The following is a 26,429-nucleotide window of genomic DNA, read 5'->3' on the forward strand; positions in this document are numbered from 1 at the left end:
GCTACCTATAGGGAAGTATCCTTTTTAACCAGTAGATAGCACTTCAGAATGTTAAAGAAAGGTTGACATTTCAAGGGAACACATTTCAAAGAATAGTGCAAGCAGGGAGGGAGGAAATGGCTGAGTAAGCAGTATGTTGTGGGAGCTGTCCTTTGCATCGTGGTATATTTAACATCATCACTTATTAGATGCCTATAGAATCTCCCACCTCCAAAGTCGTAACAATCAAAAATATCTCCAGACATTGCCAAATTTCCCGGGGGGCAAAAGTGACCCAACAGAATCACTCCAAAGGTTAAAACTATGCAAACAAGAATCTATAATTATAGAAAATAAGGATTAATCTCACATAACAAAGACCAATACAAAAGTGAACATATTATATGGTTTCATATAGTTTCAAAAGAAACTATATAATCAATTTATGTTGTTAGAAATCAGGATCATGATTACATTGGGAAGAGTATGGGAAGGGAGAAAATGTCTGGAAGGGAGCAAAATAAGGCTCTGAGGTACCAGTAATACTCAGTTTTGATCTGGGTGCTGGTTCCATACATGAAAATTTATTGTGTTTTACAATATGTGTACTTTTATGTGCACACACACACACACACACACACACACACACACACACCCTCAATAAGTTCGTTTCAAAATGCTATGGAATCACTATTTCATCTTTTCATAATGAAAAATTTGTAACTCTTAACACTTTGAATCATAAGCCACATTTATTATCAAGCTACATATTAACTAAGGAAATCGTTTTAAGTCAAATTGTGAACTTAATGAAAAATCTGAATATCTTTATATATTCCTTTTAAAAACTGGCATTTAACTTTTAAAAATACAGGAAAACATTCATTTCAATTAATTCATTTGGTACCAGATACTTGGTTCTCCTGAAATTTTTTTCCTTTCCTATTTTGCACAAGCCTCACAAATGAAAGATTATTTTTGAGTTAAAAATACTGTAAAAATAAGTTGTCACAAGAGAGGCATTTCTGAAAGTATCAGAGTTTACTAAAATAGGAGAAACATAATTTGGACCTGAAGCATAGTTTTGTCTAAAAATAAGTGACATTTATCTATCGTAACCTAGGAGTTAAGAATTATATTTTTAGTATGAATGAGACTCATACATTTCATACATAAAGATGTGGTATTTCTAATTCTTTTTTCCTGCACATACATTATTTCAAGGTACCAGTCAAACTGGTACAGATCACTTAACAGATAAAGAAAAAAGAAAATCAGAAAAAGTCAAACTACACTACTGTATCTAGAATTATCAATTACATTTATTAAAGCACTTAAAAATACTTAAGAATTTTTAAGAACTATATTTTAAAAATACTGCAATGAAAAAACACTTATCATGACCAAATGTGTGATTTATTTTTGGGAAAAAATAATTAGAACAGGTTTTTCCATTAAGGGGGGAAATAACAATAGGAGTTCATACCCTGGTTACATGTTGATTATCTTTTTCTGTACAATATATATTGGTTCAATGCATATTTAATAACATAAATGACCATTTGAGATTTAAAAATCACTAACCACTTGCCAAATTCATAAATGTTAAAATTCATAAATGTTGAAATAAATACCTAGAAATAATTTTAAACACTGAAGTCTTTGACAAGTGTTTATAGATCAACCCAGATGGTATATTCAAATAGTATATCAAATAAATTGACATTACTGCTAGTTTCCACTTAATTTCTTCATAATATGGCTGTCTGGTGTTGCATTAGTGAAGATACTTCCTACAAACACATGGGTACCCCAGAGACTATGACGAATCACTTTACAGCAGCCAAGATCATCAACAAAGAATCCTAAATGTCGATAGCGTTCATCTGTTTCAAAAAGAGTGTTGTTTGTATATGGTCCAAAAAACTGGAGGAAATAAAAATTGAAGTCATATTTTCATCAGCAAGAAAGACAGAGTAATACTTCTTTTGCCAACTGAACACAAAAAATAAAAAAGGGCACATCAACACCTAAGTTGCTCTAATACCACCTCTGTTCCCCTTAATACCTATGTATTCAGGAAATGCAAAATGAATGATCTAGCAAATTTCATGTCATCTAAAACCAAATGCCTAATATTGCATGACCTTATTAAGGATGGGATAAACTTCAGATAGAAATCTATGGCTCAGCTTCATGAGTTTTAAGATAAGAAACTAAAACCGGAGTCAATGTTTCATTTCTAGTTTATACCATATTTTCCTTGACTCTGAGAAAAAAACAGTATATATTCATTCCTATTTTAGATTAAAACATTTTTATTAGTTTATAAATTAAAGATATACCAGAATTTTAAAAGCAACTACCCAAGTGGTTTAGCTATTTTCTCAAAGTAAAACTTTGTTAATTGCCAGTTACTTTTTCTAGATATTTTTTTGCCATCATATTTTCTTAATTCTAAAAATAATTGTTTCTTCCTTAAAGAAACTATTGATTGCCAGCTGTCAACTACCAGTAAACTAATTCAATATAAATAAATAATATCTACTAGGGAGGATGAAAATCATTAACTGTATTTAATAAAACAATTTAAAAGGATGAAGTAAGGTAACTGAACGTTAGAGGTCCCTCAAAGTATGACTGCAACACTGCAGTGACTGCAAGTGTTACTTCTTTGGATAAAATTCTGAGGTTTTTAAAAATGTCTTAAATGTCCTATGTTTACAAATGTTGTAATTATAGACATTTTATAATTAAAAACACTTATTTCAAATCATATAATCTGGCTTTCAAAATGTATTAAATTACTCACTGCCAAACCAGATGATGGGTCAATGAAGTCAGCCCAATAGCCTTCAGCTCGAAGAGCATAGCAGATTTCCTTAGCACCACTGATGAACTACACAGAAAAAGATACAAATAATATGATCAACATAAAATTTTATGTTGATTTTATTCATTTAAAATATCTTTTGCTTTAGATAAAGAATTAAGATCAATAAAAAATTAATAGTAGTGATAAATTAAGACTGTAAATCCATAACATTATTTTCAACAGTCCAAAGATTAATGGTTCCTATATACTTTAATTTCTTTCAAAAAGTCTAAATTGCATATTTTTTTCTTGTAAATTATTTCTAGCTTTAGGGACTATTTTATCATTTGTGTGCTATTAACTCCAAAAATTTGTCATATATTGTAAACTATAGCTTTTATTTTGTATCATTATGGAATTATTAGAAATAACAAAGGGAATACAAAATGTTCATGAACAGACATAAACCATCATTACTTTGAATGAAAGTTGTTTAAAAATATATTGTGTGTCCTTCAAAAACATATCTATATACTCACATACTCATGAAATACTTCTAAAAAGGCACATAAAAGCAACAAAATGGATAAATAAGGTGTAAGTTTTACAGGATACTTGTCACTACATAGCCCTCTGTATCTTCTGTACAATATATAATCATTACATACCACCTGTGAGAATTAGACTTTACCACCATAATTTCTACGATGCTTTTGTTAGCTTTATAAGAACTCTATGCAGTGGAAAAAAAAAAAAAAAAAACAGTACAAGTTTGGAATCCCATTAGAATGTTAAAAAAATAAAGACCATAAATGTTCAAAAACAGGGGCATAGTTTCCTTTCCAGTCACAAGAGTAATAGGTATCAAACTTATTGTTGAAAACAAAAATATGACTAAAATATATGTGGTGACTATTTTTAGACTTTTAACAACAGTCAGACAAAACTGTAATCTTTAAAGAATGGAAACAAATGAGGTGACCCACATATTTGCTCCAGCTTTCTGCCTGAGGACACTTTCCTGTTGCAGGGCAAAGATGTGGAGTCCATGCAGTATAGTATTAGTAGGCTGAGTACAGATAGAAAGCAAGAGTTCTGAAGTGCTGATGCAGCTGGAATTTGTGGGGTGCTATATTCCAAATAGTCTGCAGAGCAATTCACCTTGGTTCCATAACAAGGGCTGAACTGTGCACACACAAGGCGAGATTCCAACAAGAATTATAGCACATGTCAGCTGCAGTGCTGAGAGCTGAACAGTGATTTTTAGAGGTTCTACAGTGCTAGATAACATGGAATGTTGGCCCACCCAGAGTAAAGAGACCTCTCAGAGCACCTCTGGAATTCAGTTGAGAACCTCCAAAGTCCAGGAAGGGTCATATCCTAACTAAGTGGTTAGTAAGCTGAAGACCAACAGCCAGGCCTGGCTGACTACCTGATTGTGTAAGTAATTTTATTGGAACACTGCCTTGTCTGTTCAATTGCATGTCATCTTTACTTACCTTACAGTATGAGGGTAAAGTGGAGTAGCTGAGACCCTATGGACAAACCCATATACTTACTATCTGGCTCTTTACAGAAAAAATTTGCTAACTCTGCTATGGAGGTATTTAACTTAAGCTCATAAACTAATGAAAAGTATTAAGATAATGCTATATTCTTTAGGTTATATTCATACTTAATATATACACTGATATCTGTATTTCATTAACCTGCACAATGCTTAAAATAAGAAAACTACTGAATATGGTTTACAAAAGATACCAATTTCATAAACAAATTAAACTGTCATACACAAAACAATAACGAGCAAACAATGCAATTAAATGTTTTCAAAGAAAAGAAGAATCCCAAACAATTGCAAAAAGAGTAAGTTTTTCTTCTAAAGGTTTCTGTTTATCAACAGCAAACACTGACATCTGCTGGAAAAAACGAGAATACATTTAAACCTTAAGACAAAATATCTCGTTGCCATGTCAGCTCTTAAATAGAATGCAAAATAAGAGTTGTAGTCATTATAAAATTAAAAAATAATGTGGCAATTTATGTTGCCATTTAAAAGCCCTGCAACTGATCACAGAAAACTCACCTACAAACTATAGCAGGGTTAGTATCAAATGAGGTTCTGAATCTAAGTTAGGACCACTAATGAAATACATATGTGAGAGCTCTCTAGCAACTAAATGGCAGCAGTAAATATGCATTTACTAAATATTATCTTAAAATGTAAATAGAAATATTTATATTATATATTAACATAATATGCAATGTTAATTATAATATGCAAACAAAATGTTTATAGATTTATGTCTTTAAATTTCAACTCTAAATTCATATCTCTTTAAAATCAGAGACAATCTTATGCCTCACTGTAACTTGTTAACTAGTATATAACTTACTCATGATTGTTAACTACATAAAATTTGTAAGTAAAGCTGTGAGTTAAGTATGAAGTCATTTATCATAAAATACTGTTGAGAATGTAACTTCTAATGTATTTTTGCAAAATGAGAGAACAATACATCCAATTTGAAAGAAAATATAATTCCTAACATTATCCTCCATAGAAATTAGTAAAAGGAATTTTTCCACTATAGTTAGCTAAGGTACTCAAGTGAATTATTTGTAACCTGTCATACAGCCAAAAGAATAACCCTTTCTATCTTATCCTTAAGACAATAAAATTGATGTAACATAGTATCAAACTCTTGGAGAAATAATTATATAGTTTTTAAATAAAATATTTTAATCATGTATCATTTTCTCAGTTGGTAAAAATGAAATCGTATCAGTCTTTTCAGTGGGCAAACTAGCACATCTATGAACATTTTAAATACATGTACCTCTTGATTTAGCAATTCCCTGTTTTAGGAATATGCAAGGGTAAAAGTGTGTGAACAAAAATATATACAAGTATATTCAGTGCCTACATTAGCAAAAGATTGATTTACAACTTATTAATTATTTAGGAAATTTTTAATTAATTTAAACATTTATGGTTTGTCCATCCAACGTAATACTGACCCAGACTTACAAAGAATGAAATGTTATCTATATGTAATGTTATGGAAAGGTAACAAAAGATATATTCAGGTTAAAATACTATATACTATACTATGTACTGTTACTATTTACTTCCTGAAGAAGGTTGGGAAGTTTTCATTTTTTACTTGACACGATATGATTTAAAAAAAAAAGAGATACGGAAGATGAGAAGGAGAGAAAGGTATATGACGAGTTCATATTACTTTTTTGTTATTTTTTACTGTATTTCCCAAATTTCTTGAAATAGATATAAATTCAAAAAAATCAAGTATTAGGCTGAATCTAAGTTTTTCAAAGACACTAAAAAAAAAAACCACTGGTATTTTTTAGTTTTAGAAAGCATATATCAGTAGAAAAGGAATAAAGGCTAAAAAGACACTCACCGTTTTAGTACATTGGTTCATTTAAAACTGCACTAAGGTTATATAGTTAAATTGTCTGTAATTGAAAGAATTACCTTTTCTAGGAGCAGCTCTCTTTCATTTTCCACTTCCTCACTCCAAACAGTCATGTCATTATTAGTTTTCTGTGTCACAGTTAGAATCATCAGTTTGTTGGTGGCCACTTCTGGAAACAGTGATTCAAAATCTACAAAGAAATAAGAATACCAACCTCAGGGAGAAAGCAATTTGGTTTTTTAAAAAAGAGTGCATAAAAAATTCTTTAGACAAATGATTATGTTATTCTGGTACCAAGTTAGATTTCATTTTATTATCTTTGAAAAGAGTAAAATGAACTTAGTTTTGATTTAGTTCTGTTCTTGTTGGATGAACTGAAGTACTACTTTCTACAAACTGAAGATCAATTTACAAGTTATAGTTCTTGTGATTAAAAAGTTTTTTGCTTTTGACACTTTGTTTGGCTTCCCTATATTCCTCCTGTAAGGAAACCATCTGATATTTTTTTCTCTTCTGACTTATAATATTCCACTGAGCAAATCCCTTCCAACTCTATCCCTGTTGCTGTGAATGGCATGAGTTTCTCTTTTTTGATTGCTGAGTATTATTCAATTGTGTAGATATTATTGGATGGTTTCACTTATCAGAGGGATATAGGAAAACTGAACAAAGTGTCAAAAAAATGACAAAACTTGTAGGCAAATTATAGATCTGAGCTATACAGCAGGGCAGGGGGACGGAGAGGAATCAAGACAGGAGAGGGGAGAGCACAAGGAACTATGGTGAGGGTTCATGGGTGGGATGGGAGATTTATCGGAACTATACCTGAGGGTAGAAATCAAATACTATGCAAAAATGAACAATGATGAAATAAAAAAAAAATATCACATAAAAAAGTTTATTATTAAGATTTTTCTCAGTATTATATATTAGCTCATGAAATTATAGTGGTAACAATCACCCAGAAGTAGAATGGCTTAAACTTTAGGAAAAAAAATTACTAAAAATTCTATTGTTCCCATCTAAGGCAGCATGAAGTCAGATGTTGGTAAACATCTGAAAGTCTTTATCTTCTTCATTTAATCACCTCCAGCCAGATCAAGTTACAGAGCATTACAATTGCTAAGTGTATTAGTCAACACATTACAAAACTACTGATACCATCTAATACACATCAGTGTAAAAGTATCTAAAGTAGAGCCTACCTCTTCGTAGCAATTCTGGACATGTTTGGATTGCACACTCTACTTTGGCACTTTCAAAGTAAGTTTCTGCACTGTTGATTTCCTGTTCAATAGGTGCATCATTATTCTACAGGAAATAAGAAACATAAGTAAACAAAATCTGGAGCACAAATAAAATATCTTGCCTGTTAGAAACTTGTCTTCCCTACAAAGATTTTATTATCACACTAATCTAACTGGTGCTACGGTAAGAGTGTTTTCTTATAAACTCAAACTCTGATGAGTAGAAGATTTGAAAATTAAGAAATATTCTGACAAAACACAACATGAATGTAGAAATATACTGATATTGTAAAACTTCCTATAAACAGCAGTTGTCTAAGAAACTAAAATGCCGTAACTATGTTTTACTGTGTTATCTCTTCTAATATTTTATGATAATATCTTAATAGCCTTTCCTTTGTTTTGTAACCTGGAAAATGGGGATATAACACCAATTTACAAAAATAACACGATGTCATATACAGCTTCTCTGACAAAAAGCGCTTAAGGCGTTTATTCAACTGAAATTTATTGGGCACCTACATCAGATACTATGACAAAAGCAGCCAATACAATGTTAAATCAGATGTATAGGCATTTCAGATGTACTGTAAGAAAAACAGCATGAATAAACAAATACAATTCAATACGAAAAGCTGTAGAGAGTTACGAAGAATACTTTCTGGCAGTAGAGATGGAGAAGAAACTAGCTTTTCTGAGAGAACACAGAAAAAGTTATTATATTTGACCCATTTGTTCATTAATACATATGTCTGATAGGTAAAGAAAAGGTGGAATACAGATTAGTAAATCAGGAGGAAACTGTCCATCAAGAGATATCAAGAGGTAATAATAGTGGAAAGGTATGCAACGGCCAAAGAGAAAGATGCAATTAAAAAACGAACGAACAAAAAAGACCCCAAAATATGCTGTGTAGAGTGCAAAAGAGTAGGAAGTAGTGAGAGGTAAGTTGGGAAAGATAAGGAATCAAATTGTTGGAAGCTATTTGTCACTAAGAAATTTTTACTTTAGTCTATAAGTAGTGAGGAATAACAAGATCAGATATAAAACACAATTAGTAGTATTACTGTGGTAGTAGGAAAAGAAGAGAAGCAGGTGACAGTAACAACCAGTATTTACAGATCACTAACTCTACTTAAGTATACATTTTTACACTTAATCTTCATAGCTATTTTATGGGCTAGAGGGTATGATCATCCCCATTTTACATATAAAGATATAAAGGTTCTGAAAGGTTAAGTAACCATCTCAAGATCACAAAATTAAGTAAATTGCAGAGCTAAACTTTGGATTTAGATTTCTTCTATTTCCACAGTCCATTATAATACCTCTAAGAATCCATGCTAGGGAAGGTGGCCTTGAACTCTAGTACTATTTGTAAAAGCTGAAAAGACACAAATGATTTAACAGCTACTTAACAGATAGAAGCAATGCTATTTTGTCATTTGGCGGTATGATGGAGAGAGAAGTCAAGGCTAGGACTATAATTTTATCTTGGCACAGTGTGAAAATGGCTAAGTCATTTATATTACTGATAATATGGGAGTAAAAAACAGGTTTTGAGAGAAAAAAACTAATCAGTATTAGCCTTGTAAAGTGTGGGAACTTATGAGACATTTAGATAAAAACATTTAGCAGGCAGATAGATATACAGAACTAGAAATGTCAGAAATAGATATACTAATTTAGGAATTTTCAAAAGTCTGGAGGAAGTCAAATGTCTAACTGATCAGGAAATAGTATAGAGAGAATGAACAGAACTGTATGGGGTATATCAAGTAATTGGTACAGAGAAGGAGCCGATACGACTGAGAAGAAATCAACTTCTTATGATCAACTATGTTAATTAGTATAACCCTAAAAATTATAAGAGGTTGTTGCTTTTAATATTATGGTTTTGATCGAAAACTCAGTCTAAAACTATGTAGAAATGTGAAAAATGACTGTGGGTCAGGGCTGTGATAGAAACTCTGAATTGAATGTTACTTTCTACTTGAGCGAGCAATGATTCAAAACCAGTAAAAACTCATTGAAAGTGTTTCGTTATGCAATGACAATTTTTAAAACTCAGTTTAAAAAAAAAAAAAACCTGAGAAATTGATTTTTTAAAAAACCTACCTCTAAGTCTTCCTTTTTAGTTACTGTAGCTAAAGAATTTTAGAACTCTCCAAATTTTCTTAATTTTTACAATGACTACACAAATTTAAAACTAGTCAGAATTTGGTCTATATACAAATTATGATTACCACTTATAAAACTAAAATTCAGGGAATCTAAACTTCTAATACAGACATAAAAAATTATCTATGTAGGAAATAAAGTAGCCATTAAAAAAGATATTTTGGGGGCCTCCTTTGGTGGCTCAGGGGTTGAGTGCTGGGCTGTGAAGCTGCCCGCAGCCTCTGTAGCGCTGGTTCGATCCCCGGCCACCAGCGAGGGTCCCACATGGCTCTGAGAGACCTCTCCTGCTGAGCCCGCTGCTCCCCTCAGCAGTGTATTTCGTCACTCTGCCTGTTCTGTTTCCCATTCTGGTTCTGGTGAATTCTCTCACTCTCACACGCTTCTGACTGCACCCAGTGCTTATATAAATAAATAAATAAATAAATCTTAAAAAAAAAAAAAAAAGATATTTTGGAATAACTCCCTAAAAGATAATGTAAAATTAAGTAAAAAAGTGTACCTATAACACAAACTTTTAAAAAACTGTTAAAAAAAAAAGTGTTATTTTTGTATGTATTGGAATTTACCTTTTTTCATCTTTTCAATGAAAGTGATATGCTTACAGTAAACAAATTAACACATTAACAGTTACAAAAACAATACATGATAGTAACAATTTACCTGAAATTCATTTACATATTGTGCCATTACAAACTCATGTCTTTCAGTTGACAGAGGTTCTGCTAGAACATCAGGTAATGTTTTATGAGCCTGTTTTTTTCTCTGTGACGCAGTTCCATTGAGGTGGCAATCAAAACCTATGTTCCCAGGGAGCTGGAATCTCTGATCCTGAGGTCCAAATGGTCCCATGGTTTCATCAGGCCAGACTGTTCGAGAGCCTGAAGGGGAACAACAAAATCAATCACTTTCTCCTTAACAGTCAAATGTACTGGCTGACTGAAAGAATGCTTTTTTTTTTTTTTTTTTTTTGACAATTAAGTACTTTTTACTGAAAGGATAGGTCTTTGAAATTTACTTTCTTGGCTGACTATACATTAGTTTCATGTCATTTTCAAAAGTCTAATCAGAGCAACCAATTGTCAGTTCACAGGGAAGTCTATTATGAGGGAAATAAGTCTACTAAGTATTATAGTCCATAGTACACAATGCTTGATAAAAATATAGTAAACTGAAAAAATATCATAGGCTTAAGTATCTTAACTTGTGAAAAATCCAAAAAGATTCAGAAAATATTTTGGCAGAAAATTAAAGAAGTACTCAAGAGCAGGAATTTGATTTAGAAAAAGGGATGATTCTGCACATAGCAGGTGGCAACAAAAATAGTTTTTAATACCTGACCAAACAGATGGCTGATAATAACATTGTCTGTATTTCCTGTTCTTACATCATAAATGCCAGTATATAGTTCTTTTATACCTATAACATATCATCCATCATTATGAATTCTTTCCTGCAGAACTCAGACACTAACTTATAATTCTCAATCCAAACATTCTAGCCCACTACTTCTCAAACTTTTTAAGTATTTAAGAATCATTTCTGATTTTTATGAGTAGGTCTGGAGTGAGGGCTTAAGAATCCATTTCTAACAAGCTCCCAGATCATGCTGGGTCTGAGATCATACTGAGGTCTGAGATCATACTGAGGAATACACATAGATAGCTACTAGTAACTGACTGGTGTGAGTTCACAAGCTAAAACATATTAGCTATTTTTTGACAAATAATTTTTACAAATTCAGTTTCTCTTTAAAGAAAATTAATACCCCATATTAATAGTGCATTTACACATATTTTCATGTTTTCTGGTCATTTAAGAGTTTGGTTTTCTACTGGGTTGTCTTTTTCCTACGGATCTATAAAAATTCTTTATATATTTAGGATACAAATCCTTTACATATTGTGAAAATCTTTCATTTATGATACTTATATCGATATGTTGAGCCTTCAGATGCTATGAGTAGGAGAGTAATCAGATGGCATTATAAGAGAAAACTGACAAGATGACTCTTTGAATGCTGAAATGAACTTACATTTTAAGTAACGTGCTGCATGAGATAGGTTCTACTAGCACTCTTTAGTATTTCAATAAATATTTTAGTGTGCATCATAAACCTTCAAGATAGTAACATAGCATTTCTCCAACTTACCTAATCATAAAACAAAAAACATTTTTTTTTAGACCATGAACAATGATTTATAGATTGAGGATAATTTGGGGACTGTTACTGAAAGCAGTGAGAGATAACCAAGGCTTATCAAAGAAGTGCCGAGATTAAAATATTTGAGAATGATTAGTATGATAGTAGTGTATAAAATGGATTAGATAGAAGAGGTTGACTTTGCATATAGTGGGTATTTTACTGATAAACACTAATATTATTACGTGTCAGGTACATTTAAGAAATTCAGCAAAGAATGGGGAGAAAATAGTAACAGTTTCATAAGATCAAAAGATTTGCTCAGGGAGCACTGTGTGTTTTGGAAGATCAACTAAAACTTAAAGTTCAAGAAAATAAATTTTAAAAACCAGTAATAATTATTATTTTTTTATATTGTAGTTTTCTGACATAGATAAGGCAGAACTCTGATTTTATTTTCAAGGAGATAAATAACAACTTTAGAAAATATGTAAAACCTAAGGAAAGAATATCATAGGCAAGAGTTCAAAACATTTTGAGAAAAATGATTAAATAAAGGAATAAGATTTACTTACATATATCTGGAGGCGCAGTGGCTACATGAGACTCATCAGAACCTGAAGATCCTGCAGTTGAAAAGGCTTTGGGATTGACAACCCTTTTAACTAAAGAGCAAAATCCTGGGAGATAGGAAACCAGTCTGGCTCTATTACAGAGCACCTACAAATGACACAAAAGTTACAATGATTTGTTCTAGGTATGTTATACTTACATAGACAATCTCTGGCTAACTCTTGAAAGTTAACATTTATTCTGTTGTTACTAAGCACCTATCATTACATTCAACAATTGTATGTATTTATAATTTTATAAATAAACATGAATAAAGAACAGTAAATTACTTTTGGTAAAGGTGTAAGCCTTTCTTCAACAAAGGCCAGAATTAGGGGTGCCACATTCGAGAGAATGGAGATCTCTACGAGTGGCCGTATTTAGTAAATACACTAAAAAAGTAGCACAACTAATATGATTCTCCAAGGAATCTCAAAATACAGAATTTTCAAAACCTCTCTAGCTATAACCTGTTTACTTTTTAATTCTTGTCTTACTGCTATAATTCTCTTGTCTTACTACTAATTATTTCCCATGCCATCTTTCCTTTTGGTTTTAATGCAATATCCTCTTTCCTTCATATTAGTCTATGCCTTTGTGGTACATTTTCTTTCTATGTTTATTTCCTGTGAGGTCAGTTATAATGGAATAATGTGCATCTGCTGCGTATCTCTGATGCATAAATTTTTAGCCAAATAATTGGGTTAGAATAATTTAATGAAAGCCTTCATAAACTATAGAACAGTTTTTTTGGCAAATAAAGTTTTACTGTAACACAGCCACACACACTTGCCTATCCACAATGGCAGAGTAAAGTAGCTTCACAAAGATGGCCCACAAAGCCTAAAATATGTATTATCTGGTTATGTTAAAAAAACAACAACAAACCTGACTTCTAATTTAGTGGAAAGATGTAAGAACAAATACCATATTATCTATGAAATGGTATGAAAATATTTGAACAGTTAAGAGACCCCTGGGGTGAGAGAAAAAGTTTCATGGGGGATATAAAAGGTTTTGAAGAAATTTGCTGGGAGAAAATTCACTTCAATGAGTAACTTTTGGGCTTCCCCGGTGGCGCAGCAGTTGAGTGCTGGGTTGCGAAGCTGCCCGCAGCCTCTGCAGCACCAGTTCGATCCCCAGCCACTGGGTGAGGGTCCCACATGGCACGCAGACCTTTCCTGCCACCTGCTGCTCCACTCAGCAGTGTACTTCGTCACTCTGCCTGTTCTATTCTCCGCTCTGGCTCTGGTGAATTCTCTCACCTTCCGTGCTTCTAACTGTACCCAGTGCTTGTATAAATAAGTAAATAAATCTTTAAAAAAAAATGAGTAACTTTCAGGAACAAAAGTCAAGTCATAAAAGGTATAATTAGAAGACTGACAAGTTCAATAAGGGTGAGCACAAGGGAGTATATACAGTATATATATAGTAAAAAAACAGGATTGAAAGTTAACTTGTGGACAACTATAAAAGATTTTACAGCTGATGTGCAGGGCTTACATCAAGATAAATCAGTTTTAATCTGAGGGGTGTTTTAAGAAATGTACCACTAAGGACGCTGTGTAGAATGGATTGGAGTAGTATTAGAAAGATGGTATGAAAACTAGTTTAATAGGATGTTGAAATAGTTTAGCTATTTGATACTTCAGAATTACTCTTTTCCCCTCTCACATAGTATTCTAAAATCTAACCCATGTGGTCTTCCCAACTTTACTTCTCAACTAAGAGAGAACATCCCACCTGATCTTTCTAGGTCTCTACATAATTTCCTACTAACTTTATACTCCCCTTCTTTACTCCATTCTTTATGCACATCACATTCATCTAACATAATCCATATTTCTCTGCCTTCTTTTACACTGCCACAAGACTTGTTCAGTTAAGATGCCCTTTCCCCTCTCTTCCAGGCCTGGCAAGTTCCAATTCTTTCTTCAAGACTTGGATAAATAACCTCCCTTATGTGTATCCAAGGTGCAAGGACTGACTCTAGAGCAGTCTGCCCACCTGAAAATTTAAGTATCTTCCCTTGGTGTGTGTACCCAACTTGCCTAAAGAGACAAAAATGGTACTCACTAGGTGTTTCACCTACTAGACAAACTCAGATTTTTTGGGTGTTTTATAAATTTACCTTTATAATCGAGGACATTCAACAGAATATACTATAGGATCTAGAGGCCATTTAAGATTCCCAAAATATTTGGAGCAAAGGAGCAAAACAGGAAGAGTCTCACCAAGAGATTATCTGAGACAGGCAATGAAAGCATATAATAGTAAATAATCAATACACATTAGTTATTGTAAGTGAAGTCACGTGGTAAGTGCTTTATAAGCATTGTTTTACCTACTCCCTAACATTTCTACATCCCTTTTTTTTCTATCTACATACCATTCTTATTAGTTTGATTATTAAATAAGATTTGTGATCCTTCACATCGCTTCACAGGTAAAATTAAAGTTTTTCCAAATTATTTAAGAAATTACTTCATATTTTAAATGATTATTTTAGTCTCTGAGTACCAAAATATGCACTGAGATTTTCCCTTGATGGTAAACATTTCAACATTTATATAAAAGTGTGAGTTTTGTTTCCTGTCTAAGAACATCATATCACCAAGTTTCATATTTATGGAAAATAATTATTGTAGCACTTAATTTGCCCACCGAAAGGACAAATGGTAACAGTACAAATTATTTTCAAATCTTACTTTTTGATTCTTAAATCTTTTATTACAAAAATGGAATACTTTGTGCAATCTTGTTAGATTTTACAACTTTGGGTTAGCCTGGTTAATAATTTAAAGTGACAGTCAACAAAGAGCACAATAATTAGAATAGCCAGTTTATTTTAGTTCAAGAGTAAAAATGCTATTTTACACATGACTAACTTTAAACAAATGCAGGATTCAAGATTTGGGAAGATGACAGGCTATTAAGATTTAATTATAAAATCCTTATTAGTATATGAAGAGAAATAGCCTTTTAGGTACAGTCTTAGGGTTAACTCCTGCTTTTTGTTCACGTGAGGGGAAAATAAAGTATATACCAAAGACTGAAACTGGTCATCTATGAAATGCATTCATATCCATCCTCAGACATTTTGTGTGGGTCAGTCTTACTATAAATTTGAATTGGGTATAAACACTAGGAAATTTTGAGATTTCACACAAAAATGAATATTTTTGGCTGTTCTTGAAAACCCAGAAGATTTGGCAGAACTGGATTCACATTCCTCACTGGCATTAGCAACAAATCACCATGGCTAAGAAAAGGCTGCTCTTTTTATATCAGAAATTAGTATTTGTTTGATCCACATCAAGGTTTTTAAATTTACTTGCCTAGCCTCTGAAACTTGGGAATTTATGACCTGTTATGCACACTAACTAAATTAGTGACATAATTTCTGATATCCATTTAGCCTTTACAATGCATATAATCTAACAAGTTTTTAAAAATATATTTGAATTTTTAAATTGAAATATGTATTATATAAACACCTTCATAACAATAAAATTGAATTTTACAAGTATCTTTCAAAATATTCACCCCACTGAAGCTGACAAATTATTTAAATCAAGAGAAAAGCATCTATTCTACTTTAACGTTTTTCCTTTGAAGAATAACACATCCTTCTTTCCCAACATTTCCTTTCTGTGGTTAAGGCCAAGTAAAAATTCACCTTACAAAGATCAATGCCCTTTTTTTTCCCCTTTTATTTATTTTTTAAGAATAAATTTTATTTTTGTATTCCCCATACAATTGCAACCCCCTTATTTTGACCCCAATCCCTCCCCTCTCCGCTCCCCAACCCCTATAGAGTGTCTCTGGTTCATAATTGTTTGTTGATTTTGATTTTCACTTTCTTATAGTTATTCATTTTCCTGGTCCCTTATTTAAGTTTTCTAGATTCCTGCTAAGAGTGAGACCATCCGGTATTTTTCTTTTTCTTTCTGGCTTATTTCGCTGAGTATGATTCCTTCCAGCTCCATCCATTTTGCTGCAAATTGCTCAATGCCCATTTTTAAGTTGTTCCTATAGTCAGAACATTAGACTATCACTTAATATAGCATGCTCCATTATAGGAATACCATCCTGACTAATTGCTGACAAATTTATTTTCCTAAGATAACATTCTGATTAAATCACCACAACTTAAAACATAAAGAATAAACTGTTGAAGTTGGGATTCACGGCTCATTGTTACTTAATGCAAACTCCACAATACAACTCTATTTCCCACTTATCTCCTTCACACATTTTGCATTCAGGGAGACAGAACTGGAATTAACGATTTTAGCAAGCTGGGATGTCTTTGAATATACTTCCAGTTCTTCCCACCAAACCTCCGATTACCTAAATCCCACCCATCTTTCAAAATTAAATGCTTCTCAGTGAAGAGATCCTGAATCCCTACTTCCCCCTTTCCACAAAGCTCTGAATCTGCTTTGCACCTTTGTGTATGTAGCTTTTTAAAAATTAGTATTTTTTACTAAACAAAACAACTAAAACGAGTACTTTTTATTGCAGCTGTATGTATGTATTCATGTATGTCTTACGTTCTCTATTACATGAACTCCTTACGGTAGGCTGTGCGTAAACACAGTGAGTAAATATCACTGGCCTATGTGAATAACACCTCTTGCTCTCATTTTGTAGAGTTTGGACGGTTACTTCCTGTACCCAAACTGTTACAAAATGCTTGAGTTGAGCTAACCAGAGGAGAAAAAAGGCAGCCGACAAACAGATTCGAAATAGCTACTGAAATGTCTTTAAAAGTATTGAAAGGATGCTGGCACTAATTTATTCTTAAAGTTGAATTTTAGAAACAAGCATGTGTGTACTAAAAAGAATATATGATCGGATGGACTTTTACCCACGAGGGGATGGGTAACTTTGGGTGCTTCATTTAGAAACTATACTCTTTGCCTTACCTGTGTTGTTTCCTAGTTTAATTAAAGTTCCTTCCCATTAAAGTCTCATATGTTTTGTGTTGATGCGGCGGATGGCAGAACCCATTTAGAATAGGCAGGTTTGCGGGGTTTTGGGCTGCCCCTCTCGCTGTCCTATAACAAAACCACCTTCCAAGCGCACACAATTTCACAACCCTTGCTTCCCTTGACATTTTTGGTACGCTGTCCAATCACGAGAAACATTCTGCTGTCAGGGCCATCACAATTACACCCGCCCCTCCACGTCCTACCAAGTTCCCAAACTAGTCTGCTAAGGCGTTTCTTTAAGAGACTAATTTACTCACATTGGCCATTTCTACCGGAGAGGGCAGACGAAAAATAGCCTTCCTTTTGCAAAGTTATTCCTGGGAGGAAAGGACGAAACAAAACAAGACTAGTGACGGATTAAGGTCTAACCACAGAGAGCTCGGGTGAGACCCCGCATCTCCTCCTCTCTGGGCTCCCACCCTCACAGGACCAAAGCTGAAACGCTCCCACCGCCCAACCGGGCCAGAATTCGCCCCCAACCCCTACCGGGCACAGATCCCAGCCGGGGTGGGGGGGAAACCATGCAGCTCGAAACCCTCTCGGTTTGTGCCCCCCGAAGACAACTCGGACGGGTGATGGGGTGCCGGTGGTCAGGGCAGACTCCTGAGGGTCCAGGAAGGTATTTTAACAAAAATCAGGGCGCCTGACAACAGCTCCGAGCAGAGGTTCGGGTGAAGGGTGAGGAAGCGAAAAAGAGCATAAAGACAGTAACAGGACGGCCGAGGACAGCCACAGGGGCCCTTGAGAATAGGGACAATGCCAAGAGCTGTGGCTAGAAGACACGCGACTTTGGGGGGCTAACTGGGGCAGAAACCGTCCGTACCAGTCACCGCCGCCGCCGCGCCCAGCAGTACAGACCCTGACTCTTCCAGCCGTCAAAATGGCGGCGGCGGTGGCAGCGGGGGTTGCGTGTACGCCGGCAGTGATCAGGCTAAAGGAGTTGCTTCCGAGCGCATAGATGCGAAGAAGCGGAAGATCGATGACACGCATGCGTGCATTAGACAGCCCCAGAGTCGACCTTCCACTAGTTGTCCTGAGCCAAACTGTGTGGGAGGAGAGCTGCGGTGACTGGCGGGAGGGGCGCCTGGAGTCCCCTTGGGCTGAATCAAGCATCTTTGTTCACTAATTCGCGAGCCCATTAGATTCCTTCCGCCCCAGACTGTTTTACCACTCCCAAGAGATGGTCTCCTGTTCCTTGTGTCGTTATTTTTCATAAATCACTGCTTTTGAGTATAGGGTACTTAACGTTTTTCTCTGTTTACCAGGCCCTTAATAGGCTCAATAAGTACGGATCAAAAGACTTATCTATAGAGTACGTAATTTTCATTTATCAATTGTATTAAAAATTAAGTGACGCACACACTTTATTAATATTGGCAAGTAATTTTAGGCAAGTTAATCTCTATGCTTTTCGTTTCCTCACATCAAAAATAGGGAATAATAATAGTGACATCTCATAGACTGAAGATTAAATCAGTTACTATGTAGCTAATACTTCCAACACACACACACACACACACACACACACACACACTCTCTCTCTCTCTCTCTCTCTCTTTCTCTCTCTCTCTCTCTTCAGGGAGTTATAAAAGTCCTGGGAGGAGAAGAGACCACAGATCTGAGTGTTAGAATACATTATTTTTTTATCCCTCAATTTCTCTTTTGACTTGACTTGTGTAGATTATATAAGATTTCTGGTTGAGTGATAATTGTAAGCTTTCTGAGAGCAGAAATCAGATATTTTTCATCTTTGATAGAAATTTTTCTGTCAGGTATAGATAGATGTAAGATAAAAAGTAATTAATGGTGTGACAGGAGGTTATCAGGAATAACTTCATAGCAGAAGTGGTACTTTATGTCTTGAAAGGTTAGCAGGTGTTTGTTTTGTGTGAATATCAAGAAAAGTCCTGGAGGGATGAGAACATTTCAGGCAAAGGAATCCAAAACACTATGGGCAGTTGGGGTGATCCACAAAGGGATTGAGTTGGAAGGGAGGTTGACAGGTCCCAGATCAGTAAGCCTTAGTGCAACACTTAATGCTTCCCAGAGGCAAAATGGCAGATTTAAACAGAATCTCAGCATTATCAAAGTTGTATCTTGGGACGGTCCTCTGGCTGCAGAGCCGAGGGTAGGTTGGAAGACTGTGGCATTGGAATTTGGTCAGTGGGACAGGGGTCTGTTGATGGTCCCTGAGAAAGAACACAAAAAACTTAGCTAAGGTCTGGAGTAAGTTGATGAATCACCAAGGCATAGCTATTTGCAGGTGAGGGAAAAGGGACGAGTTGAATATGACTCCTAAATTTTTGACTTAGGATGCATGGTGAATTGGAGTTGCTAGCACTGAGATTGGGAATCCAATAATAGTAATATTTGTGGAATATATGTTATGTGGTAGCACTTGGATATGGTTTTTCCCATTATCAATTTTAATTCTCATGCTACTCTAGAAAATGGAGGATTGGTATCTTCATGTTAGTTATGAGGAAGTTAAAACTCAAAGAAATTAAAACACAAAGAGGGCTGGATTATTAAGAAATTTAATTTTATTGCCATAATGTTTTATAACACTGCATATGTTTGAGGGGCATAGGTTCATTCTTCTTTAAGAGTATGTTACCATACCAAGCCACCACCATAGCACCAATAATTTTCCACCATAGACTATTGGACCCCTTCACTTACCTCCCTATCCCCCACCCTCACCTTTTGGTAGTGTCAGTTCTGCAGTAAGATTTCTAAGGTTTGTTTGGCTTAGCTTTGTGTTTTCCTTTGTTTTGTTTCTTTATAGTCTAAATATAAATGAAATCTCTAGGATTTTTCTCCTCTGGACTTATTTTGTTTTTAGCATAATCCCCTTCATTTCCATGTTGTCGCAAACTGCATGATTTAATTTTTTTTAAAGTAGCTGTTTAGTATCCCATTGTGTATGTACACCACATATTCTCTACACTCATCTATTGTTGGGCACTGAGGTTGTATTTATAGCTTGGTCCTGGTAAATAGTGCTGCACTGAGTGTAAGAATGCACATATTCCTTGGAATTACTGTTTTTTGCATTCTTTGGATAGATACTTAGAAGTAGAATTGTAGGATTATATAGGAGTTCTATTTTAAATAGCTTGTGGAATTTTCATACTGTTTTCCATAGGGGCTGGACCTGTCTACATTCCCACCAACAGTGTAATAGGGTTCCATTTTTTTCACACCCTTGTATAAACACTTGTTGTTAATGGTGTTTTTGTTTGTTTTTTGACTTGGGATATTCTCTCAGGTGTGAATTGTTAACCTCACCTGTGGTCTCAATTTGCATTTCCTTGATGGTAAGTGATCATGATGGGCATTTTTTCATGTACCCATTGGCTATCTATGTGTAATCTTTAGAAAAGCATCTATTTAGATCTTTTGTCGATTTTTTGATTGGGTATTTGTTTTTTTGTTGTTGAGTTGTATGTGTTCTTGGTAGACCTTCGATAATAACATTGTATGATATGTAAATAGTTTCTCCCATTTGCTAGAGTATCTTAATTTTGTTTTAGTGATAGTTTCTTGTGCTGTGCAGAAGCATTTTAGTCTGTTGTAGTCCAATTTTTTTTATTTTTGCATTTGTTTCTGTTGCCTGGATAGTTGACTTCCCAACTGTTAGAGTGGCTACTGTGTTAGAGTGTTCTATGTTTTAAATGTAACTTATGGTTTCAAATCTTACATACATGCCTTTAATCCATTTTGAGTTAATTTTTGTGTATGGTTTCATTTGTTCTTCTTTCTCTTGTTCCTAGGGTATAAGGTTAGATTATTTATTTAAGATTGTTGCTGTTTCTTGATGTAGGCCAATGTTGCTGTAAATTTCCCTCTTAGTACTATCTTGCTACACCCCATAGTTTCTGGTAGCTTGTGTCTTAATTTTCATTTGTCTTCAGGTGTTTTTTTAACTTCTTTCATTTCTTCATTAACCCAATGATTATTCAGTTGCATATTGTTTAGTTTTCACAATTTGAAGCATTCTCTCACTTTCTTTTTGTTTTTGATTTCTGGTTTGATACCACTGTGATCACAAAAGATACTTGATATGATTTCTGGCTTCATGAATTTATTGGTACTTCTTTTGGTGGTCTAACTTGTGGTCTATTCTTGAAAATGTCCGTGTCTACTTAAGATATGTGCATTCAGATTTTTGAGGGGTGCAATGCCCTTTAAATGTCTATTAAGCCCAGCTGGTCTAATTCCTAGTTTAACGCTGTATTTATGCTATTGCTCCTTTTTGCTTCTTGTTTAGTCTCCTCTCCCCGATATTTTATATTATTGGTGTCTAATTGCTTCTAAGTGAGGTTTATTTTCATTTTATAGAAATCCCTTTATTAATTCTTGCAAGGCTAATTTAGAGGAGATTAAGTCCTTTAATTGTTGTTTGTTTATAAAGCTGTTTATCATTCCTCCAGTTCTGGGTGTTAGACTAGCAGTATAGAAAATTCTTGGCTGAAGGTCTTTTCCTTTCAACACTTTGAATACATCATGTCATTCTCTTTGGTCTATAATGTTTCTGCTGAGAAATCTGCTGATAGTCTTATGAGAGTTTTCCCTTAGATGTGACTCCTTGTTTTCCTCTGTGTGCTTTAAGGATTCTCTTTCTCTTTAATATTTGCTATTTTAAATATAATGTCTTGGGGGGGTGTGTGTGTGTGTGTCTCTCTCTCTCTCTGTGTGTGTGTGTGTTTGGCTTTATTTGGTTTGGAACTTTTTGTGCTTCTTGTATATGGATGTCTGTGTCTTCCTACAGTTTGAAAAAAATTCTTACTATTTATCCAAATAGGATTTCAGCCCCATTCTCTCTCTTTTCTCATTCTGGAACTCCTATAATGTGAATGTTGTTCTTTTTGATGCTGTGCCATAAGTCTGTTTTGTTATTATCATTTTTTAAGTTGTTTTTCTTTTTACTGGACTTTTTGGATACTTTACATTAAACTGTCTTCCATCCTGATACTTTGTTCCTCCTCTTCATTAAGTCTATTGTTGAGTCCCTCTATTGTTTTTTTTTTAATTCAACCGTTTCATTTTTTTAATCTCTGTGAATTGCTTGCAGCTTAATTATTTTTCTCTAATTTTTTTTTTTTTTTTTTTTAGTGGGACCCTCACTGGTGGCCGGGGATCGAACTGGCACTGCAGAGGCTGTGGGCAGCCTCGCAACCCAGCGCTCAACCGCTGTGCCACCAGGGGAGGCCCAGTACTTTCAGATTCTTAAATTAATTTTTAATTTTTTAAAAGATTTATTTATTTATTTATTTATTTATACAAGCACTGGGTATAATGAGAAGTGTGGGAGGGTGAGAGAATTCATCAGAGCCAGAGCGGGGAGCAGAACAGACAGACTGACGAAATACACTGCTGAGGGGAGCAGCGGGCGTGGCAGGAGAGTTCTGTCGGCCATGGTGGACCCTTGCAGGTGGCTGGGCATCGAACTGGCACTGCAGAGGCTGTGGGCAGCTTCCAGCTGCGTCACCAGGGGAGGCCCCTTAAAGGAGTTTATGACTGAAAAGATCAAGAACGATTAATATCGTGTAAAAAGGAAAAAGGGCAAAAAATCAGAAAGCTAGAAAATACTAACTAAAGGGGTAATAGCAGGAGAAAAAACAGTAACGGAGACTGAGAAGTTTCCCAGCTAGAAGGAAATCAGGAGAGAGTGCATATGCTAGACACCAGAAAGATGATTAAATGATATTTCTAGGCCACAAAAAGATTTCATTGAAGACCCAAACGGATCCATTGTATTTGATACATAGGGCAATTGTGACTTTGGAAGAAGAATTGTGTTGGGGAGAGGGAGGGTAGGGGGAACAGTGGGGAATGATGGTGGGATTTTGATTGCTATGCGTAATCAAAGGATAAACATATCTTCTTGAAGACAGAAACTATCTCCTTTTTCATTGTATTCCTAGGACTTCACTGTATTCCTGCCACAGAGAGGTGGTAATAAATATTTGTTGGAAGTTGAACAGATGAATAAGTAGTAACTATTAATAACAAGCTGTCACTAGAAACAGCTGCTTTTTGTTGTTCTATGTCCAAGCCCAACCTCCATACATCTATTTATCCAATGTACTGTTGGAGGAGGAGGGATGTCTACATTTCATAAAGAAACTGAGACTGAGTCTAAGTAAACCGACTGATGCCATATTCATATTCAAATTGGGATCTGTCTGACTTCAAAATCTCTATTCCTTTCACAGCAGCAAAACTAAGGATAAGAAGAAAGGTGAGTAACTCAATAGTGGAAGTCTCACTTTTATAATTGGAACAAACTGTTATTCTAATTTTTTCTTATCTCTTTGCCTTCATCGTTTTACTCTCTTGGATTGTGCTTATTCTCTTCAGACACAAAGTAGGACTTTCAAAGGACCATAATGATTGATCGCAGGGCCAGATTATGAGATTATTCAGAGGCTTATATGTAATCCTTGTGTTTTCTTTCTCATCTCACTCTCACAGCTGCCTGCATGAATGCATTTTGATAAACATACAGCTTCCTTTTTATTCTAGGAAACAGTAATTCAGAGCAACAAAGGATACATACTTAAGCAAACTAAGGAATATATAGTTATCACTAAGTGCTCAATGTGGAAATACTCTTAGCTCTTTCTGTAAAGATAATAGGATCATAAAACCAAAAGAGACAAGAGAATATTTTCTGCTCAACCAAGCATATCTAAATCATGTTAGACGTTTAGAGACTATATTCTGTGTTATTTTAAGAAAAGTAGATTGGAGCTATTATCTGGTTGCAAGAAATAACATGTAAAAGAAGGATAATAATAGAAATAATAAAGAGTATGGATACAATAATAAGTATGTGAACATTTTTTTTTCCCTTTGATTTGGTCATAGAACTCAAATAAGTTGTCTACATCAATGCTGCAATAGTTCTTTAGATGTCTGATATATTAAAATAGGTGTATGTTCTGGTCATTTCTAGAAAACCCAAGATTTATATGGTCTACCTATCCATTGCAATGGAAGCATGTAAGTGTTACAAAACATGTTATGAAGTGAATTTTGTATGTCTCTATGGCATAATGGAAGAGGAACCCTAATTTAATATTTTGGTTTTAGTTTGAATGTGATACATATAGCCTATCACTGGGATTTGATTATTATATTATATATAATTATTACCTGTCTGCTCTTTTTTTGTGTCTCCATCCTCATCATTACAATGAAGACAATAATATTGTTCACTTCATAGATATTTTAAGATTCTATGAGTAGTATTCTACTGTATGTGGAATATGGAGAAACATAAGAAAGAATCAGTAAAAATCAAACCAATAATAAAGTTCTGACACCTATTTGCAGAACTGGGTCACAGGTGAAGAGGGCGGTGGAAATGATGGAGAGAAGGGGCCCCCATGGAACACGAGAGAGGATTATTGGGGCACCTGTGGTGGGCATGGTCTGAAAATATACATTTGTAGGGGTTTAACCCTTTTACTCCCAGAGCAGAGACGATGATGTAAACAGACTCAGAACATATAGATGCAGCAAAGAACAGTGTTATGGAGAAGATTTAGGCAAAAATCTGTTTCAGCATCGAACAGGAAACATCCATAAAATCCATCACATTTTATAAACTCGGAATTCAGGCTGTGGTGATTTGGATACATAAAGAATTGGAAATACTCAGAATTAAAATGGGGGGTGGGTGGGGATAAAGCTACCTGAGTGCTTATTAGAATTCAGAATCTCTGGCTCCTTTCCCAAATTACTGCCCCAGAATCTGTATTTTAACAAGATCCCAAGTGACTTCAGCACACTATGGTTCTCTGGAATAAGAATGATGGGAAGATAGATAGGATGATACCAGTAGGACTTGCATAGATATATTATCTCAAGATATATAGAATCAGAATCTCTGAGGATCTTAGGAGTATGCAGTTGAAGAAGCTCCTCAGGGAATTTCATGAATATTGGAATTTGAGGACCACAGGTAAAAGAAACTGTGCTAGGGAGTATAATGTATACTATGAACACCTGCTGTCACTGCTCTACAATTTAAAATGACTCTGATTAACCAAAATAATTATAAGATTGTTTTCTCAATTTAAAATGTAAAGACCTAAATAAAATGAACTTTAAGTTACACATATTTGGATTATCCTGTGATTTTACTAAAGATTTCTGGGACATATAAATGGCTTATAAAGACTAGTGGTTAGAGATTTATAGATTTGGGCTGCATGTGAATAAAGTGACACAAGAAAAATACTTTCTCATCCTACTTGGGAAATAAAGTAGATTTTTTTTTTTATGGACCCTATAGTCAGAAGGTATGTAACAGAGCTCAGTGACTCTGTCTGAGAATATTTTTTCATTTTCTTGGTCTTATGTGCTAGTTTTATGCCGGGTTTGCCAGATATTTTTCCTCTGTACCTCAGGAATTAAAAAATTTTGTGTAATGTCCACACGAACTTTTTCTTAATTTGTAGACAATGCATCATACTGAGAGACTTATATTCAAGTTCTTCTGTTCTTTCTATCTCTATGTGGATCACAATGCCATTTCCTTAACATCTGTGAGCCTTGAAATGCTTATAAAAACACCCACATCACTGTTGTTGTGAGTGGGTTCAGATAATATAATGGTTGTGAAATGATTTATAAATTTTACAACATCAACTAAGTGCAAAGTATAATTTGAATGTTACGGTATTGGTCCTTGGCTTTGATGCTGATCCTTGGAACCTAGCCAAATCACTATTTCCACAAAAATGACTTAGGCTCTTGTAGGAGTCTAGTTATTTTTCCTAATTTTTTCTTTTGTTTCACCCCATGTAGGATTGCCCTATAAAATACAAGGTACTCAGTTACATTTGCATTTTAGGTAAATAACAAATAATTTTTTTTTCATCTAAGTATGTCCTAAATATTGCATATCAATCTGGCAAACCAAACTCCAAGGCAATCTGAGAAAGGCATCCCATTCATGTTTCTACACCCCATCTTCGTCTAACTATTCAAAAATGCTATTTT

The 26,429-nt window shown here is 34.5% G+C and overlaps 1 protein-coding gene and 1 long non-coding RNA gene across 5 annotated transcripts in view; one reads left to right on the forward strand and one right to left on the reverse strand.

Annotated features, from left to right (window-relative positions):
* Positions 1-1,381: 1,381 nt before the first annotated feature.
* MMADHC (metabolism of cobalamin associated D) lies at positions 1,382-18,350 on the reverse strand. The gene is made up of 8 exons (XM_037523317.2): positions 18,235-18,350; positions 17,669-17,728; positions 12,378-12,522; positions 10,323-10,540; positions 7,440-7,545; positions 6,294-6,424; positions 2,792-2,878; positions 1,382-1,905 (listed from the first exon to the last, which is right to left on the reverse strand). Exons 2-8 carry the CDS (start codon positions 17,675-17,677, stop codon positions 1,711-1,713), a joined length of 891 nt encoding a protein of 296 aa, XP_037379214.1. The 5' UTR covers positions 17,678-17,728; positions 18,235-18,350; the 3' UTR covers positions 1,382-1,710.
* The window catches only part of LOC129146632 (uncharacterized), an 83,873-nt gene continuing 75,091 nt past the window's right edge, over positions 17,648-26,429 (forward strand). For 3 of the 4 annotated variants that reach the window (XR_008553558.1, XR_008553559.1, XR_008553557.1), the window contains exons 1-2: positions 23,533-23,658; positions 24,376-24,422. This is a non-coding gene — a long non-coding RNA (uncharacterized LOC129146632). Of the gene's footprint in view, positions 17,795-23,532; positions 23,659-24,375; positions 24,423-26,429 lie in introns of those variants that run through there. The other variant, XR_008553560.1, reaches the window with a different exon arrangement.

The sequence above is a fragment of the Talpa occidentalis genome, unplaced genomic scaffold (assembly GCF_014898055.3).
Source record: "Talpa occidentalis isolate TD23 unplaced genomic scaffold, MPIMG_talOcc4v2.1 talOcc4.3, whole genome shotgun sequence".
Taxonomy (NCBI): domain Eukaryota; kingdom Metazoa; phylum Chordata; class Mammalia; order Eulipotyphla; family Talpidae; genus Talpa; species Talpa occidentalis.